The sequence below is a fragment of the Delphinapterus leucas genome, chromosome 1 (genome assembly GCF_059928025.1).
Source record: "Delphinapterus leucas isolate spDelLeu-1000000601 "Yukka" chromosome 1, BTC_Dleu_Yukka2, whole genome shotgun sequence".
In the NCBI taxonomy this organism is placed as follows: Eukaryota; Metazoa; Chordata; class Mammalia; order Artiodactyla; family Monodontidae; genus Delphinapterus; species Delphinapterus leucas.
In genome coordinates, this window is record NC_143129.1 from 170,088,287 (window position 1) to 170,114,682 (window position 26,396).

The 26,396-nt window shown below is 49.8% G+C and overlaps 1 protein-coding gene across 1 annotated transcript; it reads left to right on the forward strand.

The window, feature by feature from the left end:
• Positions 1-18,305: 18,305 nt before the first annotated feature.
• ZNF683 (zinc finger protein 683) lies at positions 18,306-24,355 on the forward strand. The gene is given in 6 exon segments (XM_022551925.2): positions 18,306-18,769; positions 19,410-19,614; positions 21,015-21,709; positions 22,833-22,961; positions 23,979-24,013; positions 24,015-24,355. Coding segments are annotated over 6 exon segments (1,464 nt in total). The 5' UTR covers positions 18,306-18,655; the 3' UTR covers positions 24,301-24,355.
• Positions 24,356-26,396: the final 2,041 nt, after the last annotated feature.

A 26,396-nucleotide genomic window follows, 5' to 3' on the forward strand; every position in this document is an offset into this window, starting at 1 on the left:
TTGACATTTGCTTCTTGGAGGACCTGAATAAACACGTCAAGAATTCCTATGAGTTTCACGAACTCATCTCCAATGCATAAATGCATTGTTTCATTTCAACAAATATTTTCACTTCCATGTGAATGTATTCACCAACCACATATTAAGTTGCAGTCAAGACATCTGATCATTTTACTATGTCTTGCAACTTGTCTCATAATTTCAGCTTGTGACTGTGATACTCAGTGCTTACTGTCTATTCAAAATAGGAATCAATTTTTGATCATTTCTTGTAGCAGTTAATTTGACACCCCTGCTGTTTTGTTAGAGACTGGGCTGTCTCCTTTAATCTGGAGGTCATGACCTCCTGGTAGTGTTCTGCTAAAATATCCTTACTTTATAAGTGTTCCATGGGAAACTTTGGGAAGAGCTGGCCAGAACCCGTCTTGAATGAGCGTAACTTCTCAGCTCCTGATGCTGCTCCGGGCAATGGGCTTTACACAGCTCCTTCTGGCTGAGGGCAGAGCAGAGTCTGGTATTGCCATAATCCACAGGGAACAGTCTTCCAGAATCTGTGCCTGCCCACCCTGTCCAGAAAGGAGGACACTCAGTTTTGTAAGCCACCTCTTGTTGACCCCTTTGGTCTCCTTTGATGTCTTAAGAGTGACCAAATCTAGAGGTGATATTATCATTGGATTCCTTGAGGGTTTTGATCAAGATGAGGAAAATATTTTCAAGTTAACTCAAATGGTGTCTTTAATTTACTACGAATGGTGTCTTTAATTTCTCTTGTATGCTTTCCAAAGTGTTTTTACAAGTTGCTCATTTAGTTTTTAAAATGACTCTGTGGTTCTTAGAGCACAGGCTCTGGGGTTGGGTCTGGGTTCAAATTCTAGCTTGCTTTGTGACCTTGAGCAAATCATTTAAAATCTCTGAGCCTCATTTCTTTTTCTGTGAAATAAAGCTGCAGGATGAAGTGAGGTCACATACACTTTGTGGTGGCCTGGGCAGGGACTGTATCAGATAAGGCCTCATAGGCTAAACTGGGGGTCTGAGGAGCCATGGAAGCATTTTGAGTCATTAGTGACACAGTGAGATTGCCTTCCCTGGTCCAGACAGGAAAAAAAAAAAGACTCCCTGCTCTGTGCTCCTGCAACAGTTTCTCTCTTTGTCTCTTAAAGGCTTTCATCATTATCACTTTTTGGAGTCTTTTCTACCCAGTCTGGGAGATTTTGTGTGGCCAGAAGCAGGTGTGGAGTCTGCTGAAGTTCAGACATTAGGGGCTGGCATGGACCCCTGAGGCCCACGGGTGCGAGGGCTGAGGAGTTCCCTGGGGAATGAAATGGCCGTGATGCTGAGCCAGAGCCACAGGGTCTGGATGATCAACAAGCCCACTTGTCAGAGTCCCAGGAGCTGCTACCATGATGGGCTCTGATGTATGGGAGAGCAAGAGGTGCCTTTTCAGCTCCCTCACCCTCTGCTGACAAAGCGGGACCTGGGGCATGAGTGGGACACCCTTCTCATCACTGAGAGCAGAACATGTCCTAAGAGTGACTTGCTGGCCCAGTGCTGGAGGAGCTCCGGAGGCAGCATCCTTGGCTTCCCATGGAGGCAGTTGCTAGTATCCCTCAGGTGGCATGATTGAGAGCCCACCAAGCCGTCCCCAGAACCTCTCAGAAAAATCCTCTCAGCAGCTCCATTCATCCTGCCCTTCCTCTGGGCGAGGTGCTGGGTTAAGTACTTTCCATGCACCGTCTGCTACAATCTTCCTAACATCCCAAGACCTCGGTCTGTTACAATTCCTATTTTGTAAGTAGGTAAGGAAACAGACTGAGGCATGTCACAGAACTTGCTCAAGGTGCAGGCTAGAGTGGCAGAGACGGGATTTGAACTTAGTCTGGTTGACTTTAGGGTCTTGGTCTGTTAACCAAAATACTCAACTGCCACAGGAGAAATAATTGAGGGCGGTTGCAAGGTTGGGTTGGAGTGAAATTTAAGTCGTTTCTATTAACATGCCCTCATTTATTCCCAAGAAATGGGGAAGCCTGGGTGTTTGGGTTACATTTACATCCCAGCTGTGCTAGGCACCTAGGCATCTGTAAGTGTCTGTTGTGTGACAACTATGGCAGCAGGAGAAGCTCTGTGTCAGAACCGTGGGCCTTCCCGGTACCGAAAGCCCTAGACTCTGCTGCGAGGAGAAAGCTGTCTGACCTTGGCAGTGCCTCCTGGCCCCCAGCATGAATACAGCATCATAGCATCACACCTGTCCTATATCCTTTGCCCTTTGTAGATGAGCAAATATGGTAAAAAGCTCAACAGACTTGGCTTATGATTCAGCTCTACCACTTATTGGCTGTATGGCCTCAAACAAGTTAATTAACCTTTCTGAGCTCAGTTTTTTATCTGTTAAATAGGGGGAAGTATATCCACGTCACAGGGTTGTGGTGAGGAATAAATGAAAGAATAGTTGTCTAGCACTGAACTTACTAAAAAAAAATGCATCATAACAATAGAAAAGTTCTACTTCTCCTCCTCCTCTTCGTCATTACTATTATTATACCGTCTCCATTCTCAGGACCATGATCTTCCTCTACTGCCTGCTGAGGTCCCCTCTCTGGGTTTGAAGGTTGAGACACCCAGCTCAGCTGAGCACCGCAGCTTGCACTGAGTCCTGCCCTCGGGGAAGCAGGTTAGAGCCAGGTTTCAGAGCCAGGAGACCTGAGTTCTCCTCTCAGCAAGGCCACCAATTTGCCATGGGACCGTGAGCCAATCACTTTTTCTCTCCAAAGATCAGTTTCCCCATCGGTGAGTAGGGAGAGTTGTATCTGCCCTGCTCATCTCACTGGGCTATTGTGAAGTGGACACAGGGACATGAGAGCCTTTGAGAGGAGCAGAGCCCTGTATGGGGTTATGGTGTCCCTTGAAAAAAGAGCAAGTGATGCAGGAGCCCAGAGGAGCCAAGCAGTCTCCTGCCTCCGAGCCTCTGAGCAAATCTCTTCTTCTTTGCCTGTTTCATGCATTCATTCACATGTACTGATCAAGCACCTGCTATGTACCAGGTAGTCTTTCAGGTGCTGGAGACACAGCAGTGAACAAAACAAAAATCTCTGCCTCCATGGTACTTCCATTCTAATGGCTGGAGAGACACAGATACTAAATGAAGTCAGACAAGGCCCCACCTCCTCCAGGAAACTTCCCCTGACAACTTTGTCCCCACCTCCCCAGGTTAGACATTCCCCACTGGATGCCCCTAGCTCAGTGATCACACTGGACTATAATATCACGCATGTCTGTTTTATCACAGCCTGTGGGCCCCTTGGGTTTTATATCCTTGGCACCAAGCACAGGGCTTGGCACCTGGTTAAGACTCAAGACACTTTTGTTCAACAAACGAATGAATGAAACAAATGGAGTGATGTAGACCATAGGCTTCTAGTTGTTGACTCATTTAACAGGTTTTGTCAGGCAACATCTGGGTGCGGGTGTGGCTGTGGGTAAAGAGATAATAAGGTCCTGCCTCTGCCCTGAAGGATGGTGTAATCTGAAAGGAAATAGCAGGAGAGGGGCCAGGAGGAAGGAACGACCATCTACTGAACAGGAGCCCCAGTACATGCTTACCTCTCTTTACCTCTCCAGCAAAGTAGGTATTAGTAACCATGTTTTACAGGTGAAGAAAGAGGTTCATAGAGGCTCAGTAACAGGCCAAGGCCACACAAGTATAGTGGGACTGATGTAGGTTTGAGGTCAGCCCAGGCCTCCTATTCTTTCCACTGTAATCATGACACAAGGCAGGATTTTTTGTGTCCCTGAGGAGCGGTCTGCCTGAAATGAGGACTGCAGACCCTCAGAGGTGGGATAGGTTGCTGAACTGGGGTCCGGTCTTAGAGGAGGAAGTTGCCCACTGAACCTTAAAGGTGAGCAGTTGGCGGGATGGGGGTTGGGGGCCCTCTCTGAAGGTGTGAAATTCCTGGGGCCTGGGAACGGTGTCCTTGGGAAGGTCTGAGGCCTGCTGATGGGTAGGCAACTAACGGTCCCTGCCTGGGCTCCCTGCTACAGCACACGTTCCCACAGCCACCGTGGCACCTCATGCATAGCACGTTTTAGGTCGACGTCATCCGAGTGACTAGATCTTTCTCTCCTGACTCCTTGGGTGAGCACTCAGAGTTGTCATCTCACCTAGATCCTAGCGAAGGACCTGCTGCCTCCTGAATGCTCTTCGTGGTACCCAAATTGCCCCAGTTTCCTGGAGTGGTGTCCTTGCCCACAGCAGGCTGTCTCTCGAGGTAATTTCTCATTGAAATGAGGTTGCCACCTCCTTTCCTCAAACAGAGTGGGGAGTGGATCACGTGCCAAAAGTAACAGGTCTGTGTAGTGTGCTGAACAAAGGCCTCACTCCGCAGTCGGACAAAAGTGCCTTCAGATCCATTCTCTGCCTCTGTGGCTTGTTGATCTTAAGCAAGTTCTTTATCTTCCCTAAATGTCAGTCTTCTCATCTGTAAAAGAGGGCTACTAGATGGTCCAATCCCCAATCTGGTGGTCTCTCCCCTGCCCTACTCTCTCATACCTGACAGAACGGGACCTACACCACTTGGCTCCGAGTTTTAAGGATGCAGAGATAGGAAATGTCGGGGTGAACTTCTGGGAGGAAGGAGGGTGTAGCCTGAGTCTGTTTGTTACCTCACAGGAGTCCAAGCTACGAGGACCCCTGAACTGAACCAGAGAGCTTCAGTTCATGAAACTGTTGTCAAGTAGTATGCTAGCTTAAAATACTTCATATTTAATCCTCAGTGGGGTATTCTTACTTCCATTCTAAAGATGAGGATACAAAGGCTCAGAATGATTACATGTCTTCATGCAAGACAACATGGGCGAAGCTGGCGTATTCCTTAAGGCTAAGCTGCAAATAAATAAACTGCTATTGGGACTTTCCTGGCGGTGCAACGGTTAAGAATCCGCCTGCCAATGCAGGGGACACAGGTTGGATCCCTGGTCCGGGAAGATTCCACAGGCCACGGAACAACTAAGCCCATGCGCCTCAACTACTGAGCCTGCCCTCTAGAGCCCACAAGCCACAACTACTGAGCCCGCATGCCGCAACTGCTGAAGCCCGTGCACCTAGAGCCTGTGCTCTGCAACAAGAGAAGCCACTGGAATGAGAAGCCCGTGCACCACAATAAAGAGTAGCCCCCGCTCGCCGCAACTAGAGAAAGCCCGCGCGCAGCAACAAAGAAGCCAAAAATAAATAAATTTATTTTTTAAAAAAAGCATATGATGGTTTAAATAAATAAATAAATAAATAAACTGCTATTGCCAATTGGAAAGGGATGTCATACAGGGCACTAAATCTTCCAAAATAACAAGAAGGGACTGGGAGCTGGTTCTAGACTAGGCCTCCAGGAGTAATTCCAAAACAACTCTACAGAACTGATCAGGCTGGGGAGCTGCTCCCTTTGCTTCACTCAGAAAGGTGGAGAATCTGTAAGGGCTGGCTCCAGACCTATGCCAGATCCACAAGGAAAAAGAAAACAAAAGATGCTCCAAACTTTGACTCTGGTCCTGCTGCTGATACTGTTGTAAAAAAGGCTGACCTAGAGCCTTTGGCCTCTTCACTTTCACCTTCCAAATCTCATCCAGATGTGTCTGGATTAGCACAACCATATTCATAATCAGTGTCCTAGCTGCAAAGGAGTTAGGGAAATGTAGTTTTTTCACGTTCCTCCTGTGCAGTACAGGAAGGCATGCTAGGAGGGAGCAAGGGATGTTGAGTGCCAAGCCACCATTTCCATCACCATTTCTGCCAAAGCAGAGCTTGTGTGTGGAAATACTCTGCTCTGGGCCTGCTCTTGTTCACATACCATTAAGCTGAAGTTGTGGGGAGCCTGACATACAGGTTCTGTTGGGGTTTTTTTTTGAGTTTTTATTGAAGTATGGTTGCTTTACAATGTTGTGTTAGCCTCCACTGCACAACAAAATGAATCAGCCATACACATACAGGTATCCCCTCCCTTTTGGACTTCCCTCCCATTTAGGCTACCGTAGTGCATTCGGTGAGTTTCCTGTGCTATACAGTATGTTCCCATCAGTTGTCTATTTTATACATAGTATCAAAAATATCAATCCCAGTCTCCCAGTTCCTCCCACCCCATCCCTTTCCCCCTTGGTATCCATACATTTGTTCTCTACGTCTGTGTCTCTATTTCTGCTTTGCATATAATATCACTATACCATTTTTCTAGATTCCGCATATATGCTATTTTAAAAAAATATTTATTTATTTATTTTTGGCTGTGTTGGGTCTTCGTTGCTGCGCGTGGGCTTTCTCTAGTTGCGGCGAGCGGGGGCTACTCTTCATTGCGGTGTGCGGGCTTCTCACTTGAGGTGGTTTCTCTTGTGGAGCATGGGCTCTAGGTGCACAGGCTTCAGTAGTTGTGGCTCATGGGCTCTAGAGCGCAAGCTCAGTAGTTGTGGCGCACGGGCTTATTTCCTCTGTGGCATGTGGGATATTCCAGGACCAGGGATCAAACCCATGTCCCCTGCATTGGCAGGCGGATTCTTAACCACTGCGCCACCAGGCAAGTCCCTAGATTCCACATATATACGTTATTATACGATATTTGCTTTTCTTTTTCTGACTTACTTCACTCTGTATGACACTCTCTAGGTCCATCCAGGTCTCTACAAATGACCCAATCTCATTCCTTTTTATGGATGAGCAATATTCCATTGTATATATGTACCACATCTTCTTTATCCATTCATCTGTTGACGGACATTGCTTCCATGGTTGCTTCCATGTCCTGGCTATTGTAAATAGTGCTGCTATGGACATTGGGGTGCATGTGTTGTTTTGAATTATGGTTTTCTCAGGGTATATGCCCAGTAGTGGGATTGCTGGGTCATAGGGTAGTTCTATTTTTTTTAGTTTTTTAAGGAACCTCCATACTGTTCTCCATAGTGGCTGTATCAATTTACATTCCCACCAACAGGGTAGGAGGGTTCCCTTTTCTCCACACCCTCTCCAGCATTTACTGTTTGTAGATTTTTTTTTTTTTTTTTTGCGGTACACGGGCCTCTCACTGCTGTGGCCTATCCCGTTGTGGAGCACAGGCTCCGGATGCGCAGGCTCAGCGGCCATGGCTCACGGGCCCAGCCGCTCTGCGGCATGTGGGATCTTCCCGGACCGGGGCACGAACCCGTGTCCCCTGCATCGGCAGGCGGACTCTTAACCACTGCACCACCAGGGAAGCCCTGTCATTGTAGTTTTGATTTGCATTTCTCTAATAATTAGTGATGTTGAGCATCTTTTCATATGTTTGTTGGCCATCTGTATGTCTTCTTTGGAGAAATGACATGTAGGTTTTGATGGATACTTCACTAGAGCCCTCATTTCATGGAGCCCCCATTCTAGCAGGAGACGTTTATGGAAACCCCAGGAAGGCATTCTAGTGTTAAGAAGGCAAGAATAGGGGCTTCCCTGGTGGCGCAGTGGTGGAGAGTCTGCCTGCCGATGCAGGGGACACGGGTTCGTGCCCCGTTCCGGGAAGACCCCACATGCCGCGCAGCGGCTGGGCCCGTGAGCCATGGCCGCTGAGCCTGTGCTCCGCAACGGGAGAGACCACAACAGTGAGAGGCCCGCATACTGCAAAACAAAAAAAAAGAGAAGAAGGCAAGAATATACTTATCTTTCTCTTTTTAAGAGCTTTAATATATAATACAGTGTATGCTGTACTATTCACCCACTTAAAGTGGGCAATTCAGTGGTTTTTAGTATATCAGAGCTGTGCGACCACCATGATCATATGTATTTTTAACCATGACCTATTTTATTTTTAAATTTTTCTAAATTTATTTATTTTATTTATTTATTTTTGACTGTGTTGGATCTTCATTGCTGCGTGCGGGCCTTCTCCAGTTGCGGCGAGCGGGGCTACTCTTCATTGCGGTGCACAGGCCCCTCATTGTGGTGGCTTCTCTTGTTGTGGAGCACCGGCTCTAGGCAGGTGGGCTTCAGTAGTTGCAGCATGCAGGCTCAGTAGTTGTGGCTCATGGACTCTAGAGCACAGGCTCAATAGTCATGGTGCATGGGCTTAGTTGCTCCACGGCATGTGGGATCTTCCAGCACCAGGGATCGAACCCATGTCCCCTGCATTGGCAGGCGGATTCTTAACCACTGTGCCGCCAGGGAAGGCCAACCATGACCCGTTTTAGAATATCTTCATCACACTAAAAGCAGACACTCCCAATTTCCCCCTCCCAACCCCCAGCTCTAGGCAACCACTAATCAAATTTCTGTCTCCATATATTTGCCTATTCTGGACATTTCATATAAATGGAATCATACAATATGTCATCTTTGTGACTGGCTTCTTTCATTTAACATAATGTTTTTAATGTTTACATTGTAGCGTGTGTTAGTACTTCATTTTTATAGATGAAGAATATCCCGTTGTATGAATATACCACATTTTGTTTATCCATTCATCAACTGATGGACATTTGGGTTGTTTCTTTTTTTTTTTAATTGAAGTATATTAGATTTATGTGTTGTTTCCACTTTTTAGCTATCGCAACTAAAGCTGTTACGAACATTCATATAAAAGTTTTTATATGAACATATGTTTTCAATTCTCTGGAGTATATATTATCTAAGAATAGAATTGCTGAGTCATACGGTAACTGCTTAAATTTTTGAAGAACCACCAAATTATTTTCCACAGTGGCTGCAGCATTTTGCTTTCCTGCCCACAACGTATAAGGGTTCCAATTTCTCCATATTGTTACCAACACTTGTCTTTTATCATATTTTTTAAAAAATTATAACCATCCTAGTGGGTGTGAAATAGTAATTCATTGTGGTTTTGATTTGCATTTCTCTAATGACTTTTAATGTTGAGCTCTTTTTGCTGTTGTTGAGAATTTTTATATGTTTATTGTCTGTTTATATGTCTTCTTTGGAGAAATGTCTGTTCGTACCCTTTGCCAATTTTTTGATTTGGTTATTTGTTCTTTATTATTGAGTTGTAAGAGCTGTTTATATATTCTGGATACAAGTTCCTTATCAGATAAATGCTTTGAAAATATTTTCTCCCATTCTGCGAGTTGCTTTTTCACTTTCTTCTTTAAAAAATAATTTATTAAGGTAAAATTCACATAACAGAAAATTAACCTTTTTTTTTTTTTTGCCGTATGCGGGCCTCTCACTGCTGTGGCCTCTCCCGTTGTGGAGCACAGGCTCCAGACGCGCAGGCCCAGCGGCCATGGCTCACAGGCTTAGCCGCTCCGCGGCATGTGGGATCTTCCCGGAACGGGGCACGAACCCGTGTCCCCTGCATCGGCAGGCAGACTCTCAACCACTGCACCACCAGGGAAGCCCAAAATTAACCATTTTAAAGTGAACAATTCACTGTCATCAGAACGCTGTACAACCACCACCTGTATCTAGTTCCAAAAGACTTCCATAACTCCCAAGTAAAATCCCTTACCCTTCAAGCAATTTCTCTTCATTCCCTCTTCCCCTCAGCCCCTGGCAATGACCAATCTGCTATCTCTATGAATTTATCTATTCTAGACATTCATATAAATGGAATCATATAATATGTGACCTTTTGTGTCTGATTTCTTTCACTTAGCATAGTGGTTTGGAGGTTCATCCACATTGTATAATATTCCATTGCATATATATATAATATATATATATATAATTTATTTATCCATTCATCTGTTGATGGACATTTGGACTATTTCTACCTTTTAGCTACCGTGAACTGTGCTACTATGAACATGCGTGTACATGTACTTGCTTGAATACCTGTTTTCAATTCTTTTGGTATATGTCTAGGAGTGGGATTCCCGGGTCATATGGTAATTCTGTAACTTTTTGAGGAATCACGGAACTGTTTTCCACAGCAGCTGAACCATTTTGTATCCCTATCAACAATGGATGAGTGTTCCAATTTCTCTACAACTTTGCCAACACTTTTTTTTTTTTTAATTACAGGCATCCTAGCCTTTTCATTTCTTGATGGAATCCTTTGAAGCACACAAGTTTTAAAGTCTAATTTACCTTTATTTCCCATTTTTTTGCCTACGTTTTTAATGTTGTATCTAAGAAGGCTTTGACTAACCAAGGTCGCGAAGATTTGTTCCTAGATTTTCTTCTAAGAATTTTATGGTTTTAGCTCTTATCTTTAGGTCTATAACTCATTCTGAGTCAGTTTTGTACACAGTGTGAGAATTTTGTGGCACACAGATATCCAGTTTTCTCAGCACCATTGGTTGATCTTGTGTCCTGCAACCTTGCTGAACTCGTTTACTAATTCCAATACGTTTTTGTGGATTCCTCAGGATTTTCTATATATAAGATCATGTCATGTGTGTATAGAAATAGTTTTACTTTTTCTTTCTAATCTGGATGACTTTTACTTCTTTTTCTTGCCTAAAATTGCCCTGGCTAGGGCCTCCAGGACAATGTTGAATAGAAGTTGTGAGAGTAGACGTCCTTGTCTTGTTCCTGATCTGAGAGGGAAAGCAACAAGGCTTTCACCATTGAGTGTAATGTCGGCCACTTGCTTTATGTAGACGTTCTTTGTTGGGATGGGGAAGTCCCTTATTCCTAGTTGAGTGAGTGTTTTTATCATGAAAGAGTGTTGGATTTTGTCAAGTGCTTTCTTTGAGTCTACTGAGATGATTGTGTAGTTTTTATCCTTTATTTTATCGATATAGTGTGTCACATTAATCAATTTTTGGATGTCAAACCACTTCTGGTATAAATCTTACTTGGTCATGGTGTATAATCATTCTCTTGTGGTGGATTCTGTTTGCTTATATTTTGTTGTGGATGTTTGCATATATATCCATAAGAGATATTTCTCTGTAGTTGTGATGTCTTTGGTTTTGGTATCAAGGTAATACTAGCCTCATACAATGAGTTGGGAAGTGTTCCCTCCTTTTCTATTTTTTAGGAGATTTTGTCAAGAATTGATATTCTTTGAAGGTTTGATGGAATGTGGGTCATATCCTTTGGAGACAGGAAAGAGCTAGGGCTCTGGGACCTTGGACAGAGGCAGCTGAATCTGACACACAGATCTGTTCTGATTGGTGGGCCCATTATTTTAAAACACTTGAACCAACTTTAAAAAAAAAAATCTAGAGATTTTACACAAGAATCCTGATTTTCAGATTCTCTAGAAAAGTCAGTGCCTTTGGCAGCACTGGCCTCTAATATGCTGAGTCATGATGAATGGCCTAAGCTCTCTGGTTTACCTCAGTCTCCACCTTTCCTTGTTAATCCTGACACCAAGGCTGTGTGTCAGGTACCATTTGCATCATACTTATTCCTGGACCACTCTTTGTTAACTGCATGGCCACTGTAGGTATTTGAGTGGATGCTACCTGGTTTACCCTTGTTGAATCTTTGTTTGCTTATCTATAAAATGGAGACATTAAGAGTTCTTACCTTGGAAGATTTCAAGGAGGATTAAATGAGATGACTATAAAGAGGTTTACCACACAGGAGGCACTTAGTAGGTTTACCCTTTGCTTTTTGCTGGCTGTGTAGTATTCCATTGCATGTATGTACATAATAGGTACAATTCTTCTAATGGTGGGCATATATGTGGACTTCAATTTTTCTCTGTTTCACACAAGGCTGGATAGGACATCCGTGTATATGGTAGGCAGTGCTATATGGTGGTTAAGGGTATATTAGCGCTACTGGATTTGAATTCCAGCTGTGTGACCTCTTTTCGTCTCCTATCCTCTTGAAATGGTTGAGATAAGGGGATGGGTGGGAAGATCTCAGATGTCATTTGAAGATATCAAATATCATTTGAAGATATATCTACAGTTTTGTCCACAGAAGGACTGGAAGTTTACGGGTGGGTGCAGGGGAAGATGCAAGAATCTCGAGGCCCTTTCTGCAAATGTGAGAGCTGGCGAGCCCTATCTCAGGATCTCCCCGCCCTGGGGTGTGAAGCCAAAGGCCAACTCGTTGCATCTGACTGACAGCTGGGCTGTCTGGGGAGATGAGATAAGTGGGTGTCAGGCAGAGGGAGGGAGGTGTCAACAACAGAGCGGGGGCAGGGCACTGTGGGCTGGGCTGAGCTCTCCACCCCCAACCCTGTCAGAGTCACAGAGCTGCTTAACCCTCTGAAGCAATGATGGTCCCAGACCCCCCCTCCTGACCTGGCTGATCTGGTGCCCCCTCAAAATTATGCATGCAACAGAGTTCCAGGACCCTGGCACTGAGCCAGCCAGGAGCTCAGCTGACTGTCCTCAAGGTGGGAGGTGGCAGTGGTTATGGATTGAAGAAGTTTTTGAGGATTTTGAAGAGGAAGTGGGGCTTTTGCTTGTGGTTCCACTGTGCTTCTCTTTGTACTGCACAAGCTAGCCCAACACTCCTGGCTCTACTTTGCTTCCCAAACCGTTTAATGATAATAAGCTTTGATAGTTGCACACAACTTTTTATTTCAGCAACATCCTGCAAGCCTTCTGATAAGTGGGCTGTAAATTGCAAGGTCTGTGTCATGTTCCTATGGGCTTTATTCCCAGCAACTAGTCCAATGCCTGATACGTAGTTGGCAATTAATAAATATGTGAATGAATATGTGAGTGAATGAATGAATGACAGGTTCTTGGGGAGCTTGCATGGTGCCAGATGCTAATTCTGCAGCACATTTCCCCAGTCCTTTACTTGGGTCTCTATCCATCTTTACTTTTCCGAGGGTCCTTTGGCCTCTGGAGGGAATCCAGACTCTACTGCACCACATTTGTGGCCCTTTTTGTCTGTTCCTAGGTGCCCCTGAATTGCCCCAGGAATTCTTCCCTGAGGTCTCCTTCTCTTCTGGGACATCGCAGCCCCAACTTGGGTCACGTGATCTTGGGCCAGTCACTTTCCTTCTCTGAGTTTCAGTTTTCTTGTCTGTAAAACAGAAATAATAGCATGCATCTTGCCATTGTGTTGATGGAGTTAGATAAAGCTGGTCAAAGTGCTTTGCAGGATTCCTGGCACATGGGGAGGGCTCGAATGCCAGGAGCTACTATTGCTGTGGTATGTGGACTGCTGTGAGGGCAAGACTGCATTGGAGGAGAGCAATGGTCTCCAACCAGGGCTTGATGAATAAAGCAATAAAACTGAATGCAGTTCATGACTCCAAGTGTGCTGCCCAAATTCTGGTCTTCCGAAGTGAGCCAGGAACATTCATCACCAGCTTTTAGGAAGCTGACTTGCAGATACTTGCCTAACTAGGCAAAGATTGATATACAATATTAACAGTAACCCACATTTGTCAAGTGCTTGCATGGGGCCCGGCACTGTCCTCAGGGCTTTACATAAATTATCTTGAGGAATCATTGAAAGAACGCTGTGAGGCAAGTGCTATTATTATCCCCATTTGACAGATGAGGAAAGAGGGACAGAGGTTAAGTGACTTGCCCTAATGTCACAGAGCTGGGATTAAATCCAGCAGAGTTAACATTCTTTTAAAAAAAATACATATATATATATATTTATTCCAATTCTTTTCCATTATAGGTTATTACAAGATATTGAAAGCAGTTCCCTGTGCTATATGGTAAATCCTTGTTTATCTATTTGATATATAGTGGTGTGTATCTTTTAATCCTATACTCCTAATTTATCCCTCCCCCTCCTCTTTCACGTTTCCTAACCATAAGTTTGTTTTCTATGTCTGTGCGTCTGTTTCTGTTTTGTAAATAAGTTCGTTTGTATTATTTTTAGATTCCACATATAAGTGATATCATATAATATTTGTTTTTCTGTGTCTGAGAGCTAATATTCTTAAACACTCTGCATATTACCTCTGCATGGAGATCCTTTCCGGCCTTGTGTGGAACAGGGAAAAATTGGAGTGCACCAGCAGAGAAATGCTGCATATTCTGTCCATCAGAGGACATGTAGGTGGCCCTCTGCAATGGAACACTATATGGTCAGGAAAAAACAGGGGGCAAATGATGTGTACATTCTGGCATGAAATGATGCCCACAGTAGGTTGTTGATAGAAAGCTTCAGAACAGTACTATCATATAATTCATTTGTGTATAAAAACAAAATTTTAAAGTCCATTTACTTGTTTGTAGGTTCATGGATAAACGTCTGGAAGGATGAACACCAAACAATTCACACTCACCACTGGGAAACCGTGAAGGAGGGGGGCTTCCATTTTTTGTCTTTATATTCTATGTTGCTTGAATCGTGGACCACTCATCTGTATTATTCTGTAATTAACAGAAAGATGAAGAAAGCAAGTGCACAGTGAGCCAGGAGCCTGAAGGCCCCTGTCCACCCCTCCCGCCCTTCTGCTCCAGACGCTGATTCTTTTCTGAGGCCTCCCTGGTGTTTTCGCTCAGCACTGAAAGCTCCTCAACCCTGCTTCCCCTCCACGATCATTTCTCAAGCCCCCTCTGGTCTTCAAGGACTTGCCTTGGCCTGGGTCTCTCATCTGGGTCCAGGCATTGGTCCAGGTTTCCCAGGAGGCCATGGTCCTGCCCCTTGTGCTACCCCTCAGGGGGATGTGGAACATGGTGACATCACAGTTAAGCTGGTGACATCACAGTGGACCTGGAGGCTGACAAGACAGAGGACCTGGCAAGGCCCAAGAGAAAGGAGCAAGGAAGGGATTGGCAGGTAGAGGCTGTTTCCAGTGGGAACTTGAGGAATTGTGTCCCCAGCCCTCCTCCTGGGACACTCCTAACCAGGTCTTTCAGGGATTGGAGATCTGGAAATCTCCAAGGCCATCTTCCTTCTTGTTCCTAACCAAGAGGTTGTACACTTTTCTGTGAGCTGGGAGCAGAGCGTGATGCCAGGAGGGGGCGGAGTTGGCAGATGGAAGCCAAAGGTGTGTGTGAATCCTCCTTCGAGATGTGGGTGGGGCCTTCCACAGGTACCCAGTGAGGCTCTTGCACCCTTAGATTCCAGGCAAGGCTGGAGGGGAGGCAGGCTGTGTCCTGGGAGGCTGGGAGGGCTCCAGCTTTGGGGAGTGGAGTTCTGGTTGACCAAGATGGCAAGGAGTGCCATGGGAAGGGCTGCCCTCTAATCTGAAGGATGCTGAGAGGGCAACTGGTATGTGCAGGGTTGGTTGGGGGAGAGGATGGGGAGGGTGGTCTGGGCCTTGGGAATGGCACTTCGGAAGAGAGTATGGGGGGCACAAATGAAGCAGTGGGGGTGGCACTGGGGGTGGGCTGACATTGCCAAGAGACAGTGGAATCTGAGGGTTGGCACTAGAGAGCTCTTGGCTATTTGCTGTGTGACTCTGAGTGAGTTGCTTACTCTCTCTGAGCTTCTGTTCCGTCATCATGGGGATAATAAAACCAACTGCACAGGCTTATTGTGAAGATTAAATAAGATAATGTTTATGAAGCCCCTAGCACAGTGCCAGGCACATAGTAACTGTAAATGTAGCTATCTACCCTAATCCTCGGAGTATTCCAACCCGAGCCTGGCGCTTCATCTATTCTGGACATGTATAGTGCAGGATTCTTGGTTGTAACCTACAGAAACCATTTCAGGAGGATTTAAGGAGAGAAGGAGGGAATTCCCTGTTGGTCCAGTAGTTAGGATTCTGTGCTCTCACTGCTGAGAGCCCAGGTTCAATCCCTGGTCAAGGAACACAAACCACGCAGTGTGAGCAAAGGACAAAAAAAAGAAGAAGAGAGAGCGAAAGGAAGAATTCACTTAAAAGATGCTGGGGGGGGCTTCCCTGGTGGTGCAGTTGTTGAGAGTCCGCCTGTCGATGCAGGGGACACGGGTTCATGCCCCGGTCTGGGAAGATCCCACATGCCGCGGAGCGGCTGGGCCCGTGAGCCATGGCCGCTGAGCCTGCGCGTCCGGAGCCTGTGCTCCGCAACAGGAGAGGCCACAGCAGTGAGAGGCACGCGTACCGCAAAAAAAAAAAAGATGCTGGGGAAGCTCAGAGAAGGTTTGGGAAGGCTGCAGAGCCAGGCTTGGAAAGCAGGGCCAGGACCACACCCCCAGTACCAGCCCTGAGAGGACTGGTGACACCCTCTGAACCCCTTTCTTCCCTCTGCTGTCCTGGAGGCTGGCATCACCATCTACGTACAGAGTGGGCTCCACCAACCTGCCACCTCAAGGCCACTGGCTTCTTTTTCTTTTTCTTTAATTTAAAAGAAAATTTTAATTTATTTAGTTTATTTTTGGCTGCATTGGGTCTTTGTTGCTGTGCGCGGGCTTTCTCTAGTTGCGGCGAGCGGGGGCTACTCTTCGTTGCGGTGCATGGGCTTCCCATTGCAGTGGCTTCTCTTGTTGCAGAGCACGGGCTCTAGGCGGGCGGGCTTCAGTAGTTGTGGCACACGGGCTCAGTAGTCGTGGCTCGCAGGCTCTAGAGCGTAGGCTCAGTAGTTGTGGTGCTCGGGCTTAGTTGCTCCACGGCATGTGGGATCTTCTCTGACCAGGGCTCGAACTCATGTCCCCTGCATTGGCAGGCGGATTCTTAACCACTGCACCAGCAGGGAAGCCCCAGGGCCACTGGCTTCTGATCACAGTCTGGATGGGCACATCTGGTCAGTCTGGTCCATGTCATGTGCCTGCATCACGTGTTGGAGCAAGGAGGTAGGAATTCAGCATGTGGCCATTTTGGCTTTTATAGTGGAATGTGCCTTCTGCCTCCCTCCAGACTCATGTGGGAGAAAGTTCCAGATGCTGGGCACCCAAAAAACCTGGCAAATATCTACATGGGAAACAAGAATAAGTAAAGAGTGGTCCCTGACCTTGAGATACACACAGACACGTAGGGGTCAGTTTTATGGGCAAATGATTATGACAGAAAGTGACGGGGGCCAGAGCGGAAGTGAATACTGACCAGGGGCTGAGCTGGTAGAGTAATATGCCCCTTGCCTACAATGGAGAGTTCGAGATGTCCCTGTGCATTCCATGCCACCTGGGTGGCATGGCCAGGTGGAGTTTGAGGCCTGGATGGGGCTGCCACACTGGGCCAGACACTGCGGACACACCAACCGGGCAGAATTTGTGTGAGGCCGGGGGGTGATGCACCTTCCCCTGCTCACAGGAACGATGAAATTGCTCAGCCTAAAGCTGTTTCTGGCCTAAAGGGTCTCCCTTTTGATATCTAGTCATGACTTACAAGCATTTTACTGTGTCTTTGAATTATCTCTTGCTGGGGGGGGGGGTCCCTCAGCATTCTATCTAAATTAGAGAAAGGATTCCCCAGAACCAAGAAATCAGAGATGGGACAAAGAGGAGGAAGATGTACTCGTTGCCTCCTAGGCGCCTGCTGTGTGAGGTCGGATTCCTGCTTTCTCCCCTGCCTCACCCTATGTTGCCTGCTCTTGTCTCTGACTGTTTCTGTCCCTGCCACCACCGTCACTGTCTTCCCTGTCAACATCATTGCCCGTCTCTGTCCCCGTTGGGCCCGCATCCCTGGAAGGACCCCAGCTCCAGCCTCTGAGCCCTGCTCTGTCCCCCTCCTGCTCAGCCATCTGAGTTCTCTGAGAACCAGAGTTAACCACACCCCACTCCATCCCAGCCCGCACACTGAAGTTTACTGTGGCCCCAAGCTCTGGCAGTGTTGTCTCAGGTAGGTAAAGGCAGGTGGGCGGCTCGCCCTTGTCAGGTCCCATAGGGCCCCCGCCTGCTTGCCTGCCCCCCCTTCCTATTTGTGGCAGCTTCAAATGTAGCGCCTTCCTGTCACCTCTCACACCCACGGGGGCCGCAAACACAGACAGAGGCTGGTGGCCCACCTGCCCACCTGCTTCCTTCCCCAGCCAGAAGGGACTTCTGCCGAGCCAGGTGAAGAGCCTCACCCAGGCCGCCTCTCCTTCTAGGGTGTTCTGAGACCTGGGGCAGGTTGGGAGGAGTCAGGGAAGAGGGAGAGGAGACCGGGTTTTGGAGGAATGAGACACCCGCGTGAGGGTGCCAGGCTCTGAGGGGCACCAGGGGTTAAGGAGGGTTACGGGGGGGAAAGGGAAGGGCCTCGGGACACTTGCCGAGCTGCGTGGTCCCTGGGCTGCGCGGGCCTCAGTGAAAGCAGCAGAGAAGTGAGGCGCTAGCCGAGCAGAGAGCTGGCACAGGGCAGCCTCCTGTCAGGCCAGTCAGGACCGGGGGACTCTGGGTCCGCTCGCTCAGACCACCCCTGCTGAGGAAGCTGAGCCCGGAAAGTCTGGGTGGCAGGACACTGGGGCTTCCTCAGAGGCCCAGAAAAGTTGTGTGGATGAGCTGGGGGACAGGGGCACCCCTCAGTGAGGAGCCTGTGGTTGGTAGAGTCTTGGAATAGCTTCTCAATTCCCTGTGGCCCTGAGGAGGTCTGGAATGTTTCCTCAGATCTCTGAGCTTACCTGGAAGTACCTCCATGAGGACCTTCCTCTCTCCTCTCTTCCCCAGGGATGGGATTCAGGCCAGCTGTGCTCTTTGCCTCTGATTGGCCAGTCTCCATTCAATCCTCTTCTTGCCCCTACCAGGAAAGCATCATTGGCTTTCATGTCATCGCTGAGACAGTCCTTTCACATCAGCCAATCCAACCCTCCCAGTTTGCAGATAGGGAAACTGAGGCCAGGAGGGGCAGTGACTGACTCAAGGTCACACAGTGGTTTCCTGGGAGAGCCAGTCCTCGAAGACAGACTCTTATTTGGAGGACCTTCACTGCTCACCTGTGACTGACCTGTCTTCCCAGCAGGTAGTGGGGTCATGAAGGGGGAACCCGCTCCAGAGTTGGGTTGTTGCCACAAGACTAAGCCCCTGGGGAGCACAGGAGACTCCCTGTCCCCCCACTCGGACTTCCAGCTCTGCCAAGGCGATCAGGTAAGATGCGGTCCCATCCCCAATTTTGAGGCCAGGCTGCTTCTGGAAGGAGGGGATGTTAGGAAGAAGTAGGGGGAAAATCTGAAGGGACCTAGATTCCCCTGGTCCTGAGCACCCGTACCCCGGCACATCATGGGAATGTGCCTTTGGAAGTGCCAGAGACCCTCTCCCGTGCCCCAGGGGCCCGACTCTCCTGTGAGGCATGAGAAGGGACAGGGCCATGCAGGAAGCTTGGCTGTGTGACCGTGGCCAGGGCCTTAGAGGGAGGAGGCTCAGGGCCCTCCTGTGGGGTACACAGTCTTTGATGAGGATTTTCTCTACGTTCACCTTGGCTCCATTCAGGTAGATAGTCTGAGGGTGGTCAGGAAGGAAGGGGAGGAGGAAGAGCAGGGCTGAGTGAGGGGTTCTGGGGCAGGGGGAGGGTAACCCTGGGGGTGGACGTGTGAGTCCCTTGGGAACGCGGATGAGGGAAGGGGAAGCCATTTGAGTGACAGACATGGTGGAGGCGGGTGTAGGTTGGGGGTTGGTCTTAGCTTCTCCTCCCCCTTTGGAAACCAAACTAGGAGTGGAACCATCCCAAGGGACTACCCCAGGGGACTCCCAGTCCCTGGCCCCCAAGCCCCTTCCCCCTGTCTTCCAGGTCTTGCCAGGCTTCAGGCCACTTCCAGACACAGTGGATGCCCATGGCCCGTCCTGTGCCAGCTGGCTGTGCCCCTTGCCACTGGCACTGGCCAGGTCTTCCCTGCTGGCCTGCCCTCAGGGCCCGGACGTATACCTGTGCACCCTGAAGTCGGCACCCCCGGGCACAGCCCCGCAGGGTCTCAGAGAGGATGCCTCGAGCACAAGTAAGCCCAGGGCATGGGGCTGCACCTTGGTGGAGGCTGGAGGTGGGAAGCACTGTTAGGTTTGGGGATGAGAGACATTGCAGACCAAGTGTCACTCATGAGGACAGTGCCTCAAGCACGTGTTACTGCCACATTCTGAGCTGGAGCTCTGCCTGGGGGTGTGAGGGGCTCTCAGGTGGTGACACGTGAGCAGAGGTGAGCAGAGGAGGTGGGCAGTGGTTTTCTCAGGCGTGGGTATGGGATCTGGTGTAGGCGCAGCTATTCCCGGCGGTTGAGAGTGGCGCTTTGTCTGCCTAGAGTGTTTGAGCTAGAGGGGCCTATTTTATAAGACAGGAGCCCTGACTGGGAGTCAGGGAGTCGTGGGTGGAGTCATGGTTCTGCCCTTTCTGGCTCTATGACATCATGGAGGCCAGTTTCTTCTTCCACAAAAGTACAATCTCACTAACCTACGTTCTATGTTTATTGCTTACGATACCCCATTTCCTTATGCAACTCGACCTGGAGGGCAGGGACCATGCTGCTGTGTCCTTTATTTCCCCAGCACAGAGTAAAGCAGCTCAGTAAAGCTGGTTGAGTGAATAAATGAGGATCCAAGCAGACAGTCTACTTTTTAATCTTTATACATATTTAATATTTTACTTTATATCACTCCCAGTTTAGCTCCTACCTCATTGGCTGTTGCACCTCAGTCTCCCTTGCTTGCTCTCCATTACGTACCTCCTAAGTCTTCCCCTGCTCAGGAACTCAGTCCAGAGCCGCCGCCTCATCCCTCCCCTCCCCTCTCCTCCCATGTTCCCATCTCCTCTCTTCTCCTCTCCTCTCTCTTCTTTCCCCCCTTCTCTCCTGTTCTCTTTATCTAGAGTAGCAGTTTGATAGAACTTCCTGCAATAATGGAAATGCTCTGTACTTGTGCTGTCTGATACCATACCTACTGAGCCTTTTAAGTGTGGCTAGTGCAAGTGTGGCTAGTGCAAGGAACTGAAGTTTTTACTGTACTTATTTTAATCAATTTAAATGTGTCTGGTGGCTACCATTTTGGACACAGCAGATCTAGGACCACCTTTTATGGGATCTCATTTGGGCCCATGGCACCCAGATTTATGTCTCCAGCTCAGGCTGCTCTGTTAATCTCCAAACCAATTCACCCAACTGCCCACTTGACTTCTCCACCTGTACGTCTAATAGGTTTCTTGAACCGCTTTCACTATCTGAAATTATTATGCGCTGCACAAATTCTAGCCTCTTTTATTGGCAAGGGCAACTGCAGACCAGGAAAGCCCAGAGAGGGGAGGTGCCGTGCAGGCTAGAGCCCTCTCTCAGCTCTGAGCCAGGCAGGTTGATGCAGAGCAGAACTTTACCCAAGTCTGTGCGGCCCTGACCGTCTTCCCTTTCCTGCTCAGGGCACCAGCCACCAGGGCGGCCTGCCGGCTCCTCCAATGGCGAGAAACTCACAGCCAAGTACCCTCTGAGCAGGGACAAGATGGGAAGCCAGCGGGAAAGAGCTGGCGAGGGGTCCCCCGGCCCATCCTTCTCTCCTCACAACAGCTCTTTCCCAAACCCTTGGCAAGATAAAAAGAGCCCCAGCCCCTTGGCTTTCTGCTCCTGGCCCCCACCCACCCCCATTTCCAAAGAACTCCCATCCCACCTCTGCCCGTTCTATCCTGTGTACCCACTTCTCCTCCCCTCACCTTACCTGGTCACCTGTGGGGGCCTACCTTCTGTGCAGTGTCCCTCCCTCTTCACGCTGCCCCAGAACACCTCCTACACCACCATGGCTGTGCCCACCTTGCTGATGAATGTCTATGAGGCCGGGCACTCCAGCACCCAGGGGGAGACCCTGCACCCCTACGCAGGGGCCTCTCAAGCCTCTGGCCAAACCCAACCCTCCCAGGCCCGGAATCCAGGCTCTGCAGCTGCCAGGACCGACTCCACAGGGCTGGAGCATGCTGGCCGGGCGGTTCCAGCAAAGTCGGCCCCGCCGGGCTCCCAGGCGGGCTCTTTGGCACTGCCTTATCCGCTGAAGAAAAAGAATGGCAAAACCCTGTATGAGTGCAACGTGTGCAGCAAGAGCTTTGGGCAGCTCTCCAACCTCAAGGTATCTGCCTCTGGGCTCCATGGCTCCCCTCAGCATCCTTCAATGACCCCCCTCCCATCCTGCTTCTAGAATCAAGGACCTTACAGCCAGAAGGAACTCCTGGGCAACCTCTAGGGCCTATGACCTTGGCTGGTTCATTTGGCCCCTCAGTTTCACATCCGTAGAGAGGGGTCCTCTCCACACTAAAAGACTGTCTATGAGATCCTCTCATTTAAGTTAAAAATAGGGAAACTGAGAAAAGATTTGCCCAAGGTTGCCTTGATTTAATGGTGCAGTCAGGTCTTGATCTCAGTCTCTCAACATCTAGGGCAAAGCCCTTTCTTGAACAACCATCCTCTCTGATTCCCAGTTAAGCCTCCTCTTGTTTACTTATTTGAAGTTCAGGTGGGGGAACGGGTAGATTTTAGTGAGTCTAGACCACAGACCTGACAACCAGCCTTTTTCATGTGGGATCCTGCACATCAGCGCTGTGCTGTAAGCATCATTATAGGCATCGTCCAGCAGGGGGCAACCATGGGCACATCTCTGTGTATCAGCAAAGACCGGAAGCTAGGCGCGAGTTGGCACCTGCTGAAGTTGAGGAAAAGTTACAGTTATTGGAGAACAGCCCTTCTGCACCCTCTAGGGCATGAATTATTAAACTTTAACGAGCCTCAAACCACCTGGAGAGCTAGTAAACATGCATATTCCTAGGCTCAGCCCCAGAGATTTTAATTCAGCTGGTCTGGGGTGGGGCCTGAGAATCTGCATTTCTAACACCCTCCCGGGTGATGCTGATGCTGCGGGTCTGTGGACCATACTTCGAGAAGCACTGCACAAGATACACACACACACACACACACACACACGCACACACACACACACACACACACACACACGGGGTACCCCTCACCTGGCCTGCTAACCACAGCCATCTCCCCTCTTGCAGGGCAGCAGAGAGAGAGAGGGGATCCTGGGGAATGGTAGATTGGCCTTCAGGGAGGTGATACAGATGCAGGGGGATTGAGAGGCCTTGATGCCAAAAGGGGGCCCTATGGGGATGTGGGTAGAGATTTGAAGAGGATCCCCGGCTCTGCTGGAGGGCTCTGGGCAGTTGGCAGCATTTCTCCCACACCTGGCTCAGGTCCATCTGCGTGTGCACAGCGGGGAGCGCCCGTTCCAGTGTGCCCTGTGCCAGAAGAGCTTCACCCAGCTCGCCCACCTGCAGAAGCACCACCTGGTGCATACTGGGGAGCGGCCCCACAAGTGCCCGGTGAGACCATCCTCCCCCTCCCCTGTACTCCTGCAGGCTGCGGAAAAATTCTAGGCCCCTGGGGGATGGCACCCATGGCCTCCATTCCCCAACCATCCTGAGCAAGTGGAGACAGGACAGGAGGCAAGGGTTGGGGGAAAGAGGGAGGTGGAAGGGAAGGGCCAGGACGTGATATTGGAGGTCACCCCCTGGGCCTGGAGGGGAGAAAAGAGATGTATGTCTGTGGGGGGAGAAGAATGAAGTTAGGAGTCCTGGGGATACCCATTGCCTACTTCCCAGCATAGTTGGAGGAGTTAATGCTATAGTGTGTGCAAAGTATATAAACACTACTTATAACATCAGTTCAATGTTAGCTCCCTCCCTCTTTGAGCCTCACCATGTCCCTTGGGAGGTCAGAAGGGCCCAGACTCTTTCCCTGTTTTAAAGAGGCAGAAATAAAAGCAGCATAGTGGTTATAGTCCGGGCTACCTGGGTTCAAATCCTAGCTCTGCCTCCAACTTGCTGTGTGAGCTTTGGCTAGTGGCTTCACTTCTCTGAGCCTCTGCGTTTTCATTGTAATATAGGAGTAGTACTTAGTCCTGCTTCTCCAGAGTCCTGGAGAAGACTAGTACACGAGACCAGTTCCTGGCATGTAGCAGCTCCCAGTAAATGTTAATTATGCCCACTGAAGATGCAGCCCCACGCATAAGGGTTCTATGTGATTATCTCATTCAGTCCACCATACCTATGAGGTTAGGTATTAATACTCTCATGTTACCAATAAGGAGAGCAAGGATCAGAGAGGGGAAGTCACCTATACAAGGTCATGCAGGGAGTGAAAGAACCAAGATACTAACCCAGTCTGACTGGCTACAATCTGCCAGACACTGTGGGTCCCAGGGAGGAATCATGGGGGGAAAGCTTCCAGGCCTGCATTACAGGGAGGTGGTAGGGGGGTATTTTCAAGATGGGGAGGGGGAGCAGAGATCCTGGGTCAACCAGGTGGGCAGAGCTGACGCCAGTGCCCATTCCCATCAGATGTGCCACAAACGCTTCAGCAGCTCCAGCAACCTCGACTCACCTGCGCCTGCACTCAGGGGCCCGGCCCTTCCAGTGCAGTGTCTGCCCAAGTCGCTTCACGCAGCACGTCCACCTGAAGCTGCACCATCGGCTGCATGCACCACGGCCCTGCAGCCTTGCTCACACCCACCTGCCCCTGGCGTCTCTTGCCTGCCTTGCCCGATGGCACCAGGGGGCACTAGATCTTGTGGTGGCCCCATCAGAGAGGCAGATAGACTGGGACGTGGACAAGGTCAATGTGTCCTCAGCATCCCGGGGAAGGCAAGGGCAGCCAGCCTGAGCAGTGGTGCCAGGACTGCCCTGGGGAGGGGGCAGGGGCAGAGCAATTAAAGGATTTTCTCTATGATGAGTTGAGGCCTCCTGAGCTTCAATAGTGGAGGGGGAGGTCACCATGTATTTGCCAAACTTCACACCCCACTCCACCTGGCAGTTCAGGGAACACAGCCAGGAAGAGACTATGCTGCCCACCGCGTGGGGTGGGTGCCTGCAGCCATCTACTCTGGCTGGGTTTGAGTTCCACTCCGTTTGGGACCTATCTGGGACCAGCCCCACCATCTCAGCTCGCCGATGGACAGTCCAGCCTTCCAGGTTGCTACAAGGTGCAGACCGTGCTGCCAAGCACAGGACACACTGCCCTCTTTTCCAAACAGATGTTCCAGCACCTGCCCAGATGCCTGTCTGCTGCTTGTCGCAACATTCTTGTCTCACAGTTCCTACGTGCTCCCTCAGCTGGTACTCCCTGCCGTGGTCAGGTGCGGCATACTCCTCCCTCTGTACATGCCAGGATCTGAGCTCCCTGTGGGAAAGGCAGGAACACAAGGATATCAGTGTCCACTCATGACCCACAAGCAAGATGTCCCCCTGTGTGTAAGGACCAGTCATCACAGAGGACAAATGGCTAAGGAGGCACCAAGCTCGGTGAAGGGGTAGAGGTCCTACAAGGACTGCCGGCAGGGAAGAACTGGCAGAGAGCCTGGGGAACTGGGACCCTCCTGATGGTCTTTCTTCCTGCAGTCCCAGAGGATCCCCCAATGTGCAAGGTACCCCCCCGAGAGTTAAGAGAGGTAGCATCAGGTGGGAAAGGGTACTGCCCTTTGGGGGTACAAGAGGCCCAGGTTATAGTCACAACAGTAGCAGTATTAGTAAATCATAATAGTCGGCCAACTTCCAGCAGGGGTCGCCGTTCCCATCCCTGTGGGTTTCGGATAGGCTTCCCCACCAGGGGAAGATTCTCCCACAGGCGAGATTCCCGCTGTGTCATAGGGTCTCCAGGACCGAGAGAGAGAACTCTCATAAGGGCCCACCATGGCAGGGTAGGGGCAGGGTCGGCGTCGGTCCCCACCAGTATCGAGGTCTAGGTTCCAAGCCCACCCGGTCACCCTTTTGGCTCCGCCCAACATGCCAACCAATCAGGCTAGCCCCCAATCACGCCCATTCCCGCCCCTGGCTCCGCCCCTGCGTTCTAGCCCCTCCTTCTCCGGGGGGGCGGGAAAGACGCTTGGCTCAGTCCAGCCTTCTGGCCCCTTCTAGCCCCAGGACCCTCCTTTCCGCCCTACTTTGTGCAGGCCCAGCTTGAAGGCTTCCAGCACCGGGACCCGGTGGGCCCCTGGCGCTTCCGGGGGCCTAAAGAAGTAGCACAGACAGGGCCGAGAGCTGGAGCGGGGCGGGGGTGGGGTGGGGGAAGCGGGGGTTGGTGGCCCGGGTGGGGACGACCCCTGCAGAGCGCACCCCCTGCCCTGGGGCTTGGGCAGCATCTGGATCGGTCCTCACCCCGCGCCCGCACTGCGGGCCGGGCGCTGTTTGCTCAGGGGGGCGGGCCGGAGGAGGCGTTTCTCTGCAAATGAGCTGGATCCGGGAGGTCCCCGCGGCCCGGGACCGGTCAGGTGTCCTGACGCCCCGAGCCTGGAACCTTGCCCTTGCCATCGCCGAGCGGCGTGGGGTCCTGGGGGCCCGCCTGGCTCGCCGCCTGGCCGGGCTAGGGGTCCGGAGGGAGTGCAAGGGGAAGCCGATCCCGGAGGAGGCCAGATCCCGGGATAGGTGAGGGGTTTGGAGGAGGGCCGCTTGGGGCGCCCCCGGGCCCAAGGGTGTGGGTGTGCGTCTTGGAGTGTACCTGATGTTCAAATAAGCCTGTATGAGTGTCTGGGAGCATAAAAATATACCTGTCGGTGTACCACGATTTTGGTTATGTGGACTTTATATTATAAAGTTCCTGTGCTTTTATAAAACTTTACAACAAATTTGCAATTTCCTAAGTCTGGCAGGTGGCATGCCAGGGATCTCCTGATTTTTCTCTCCAGAGATAGTTGAAAGGCAAATATGGGGATAGGCAGTCCTCCTGCCCCTGTGGACTTTGATTCTCTCATCACAGGACAGTTT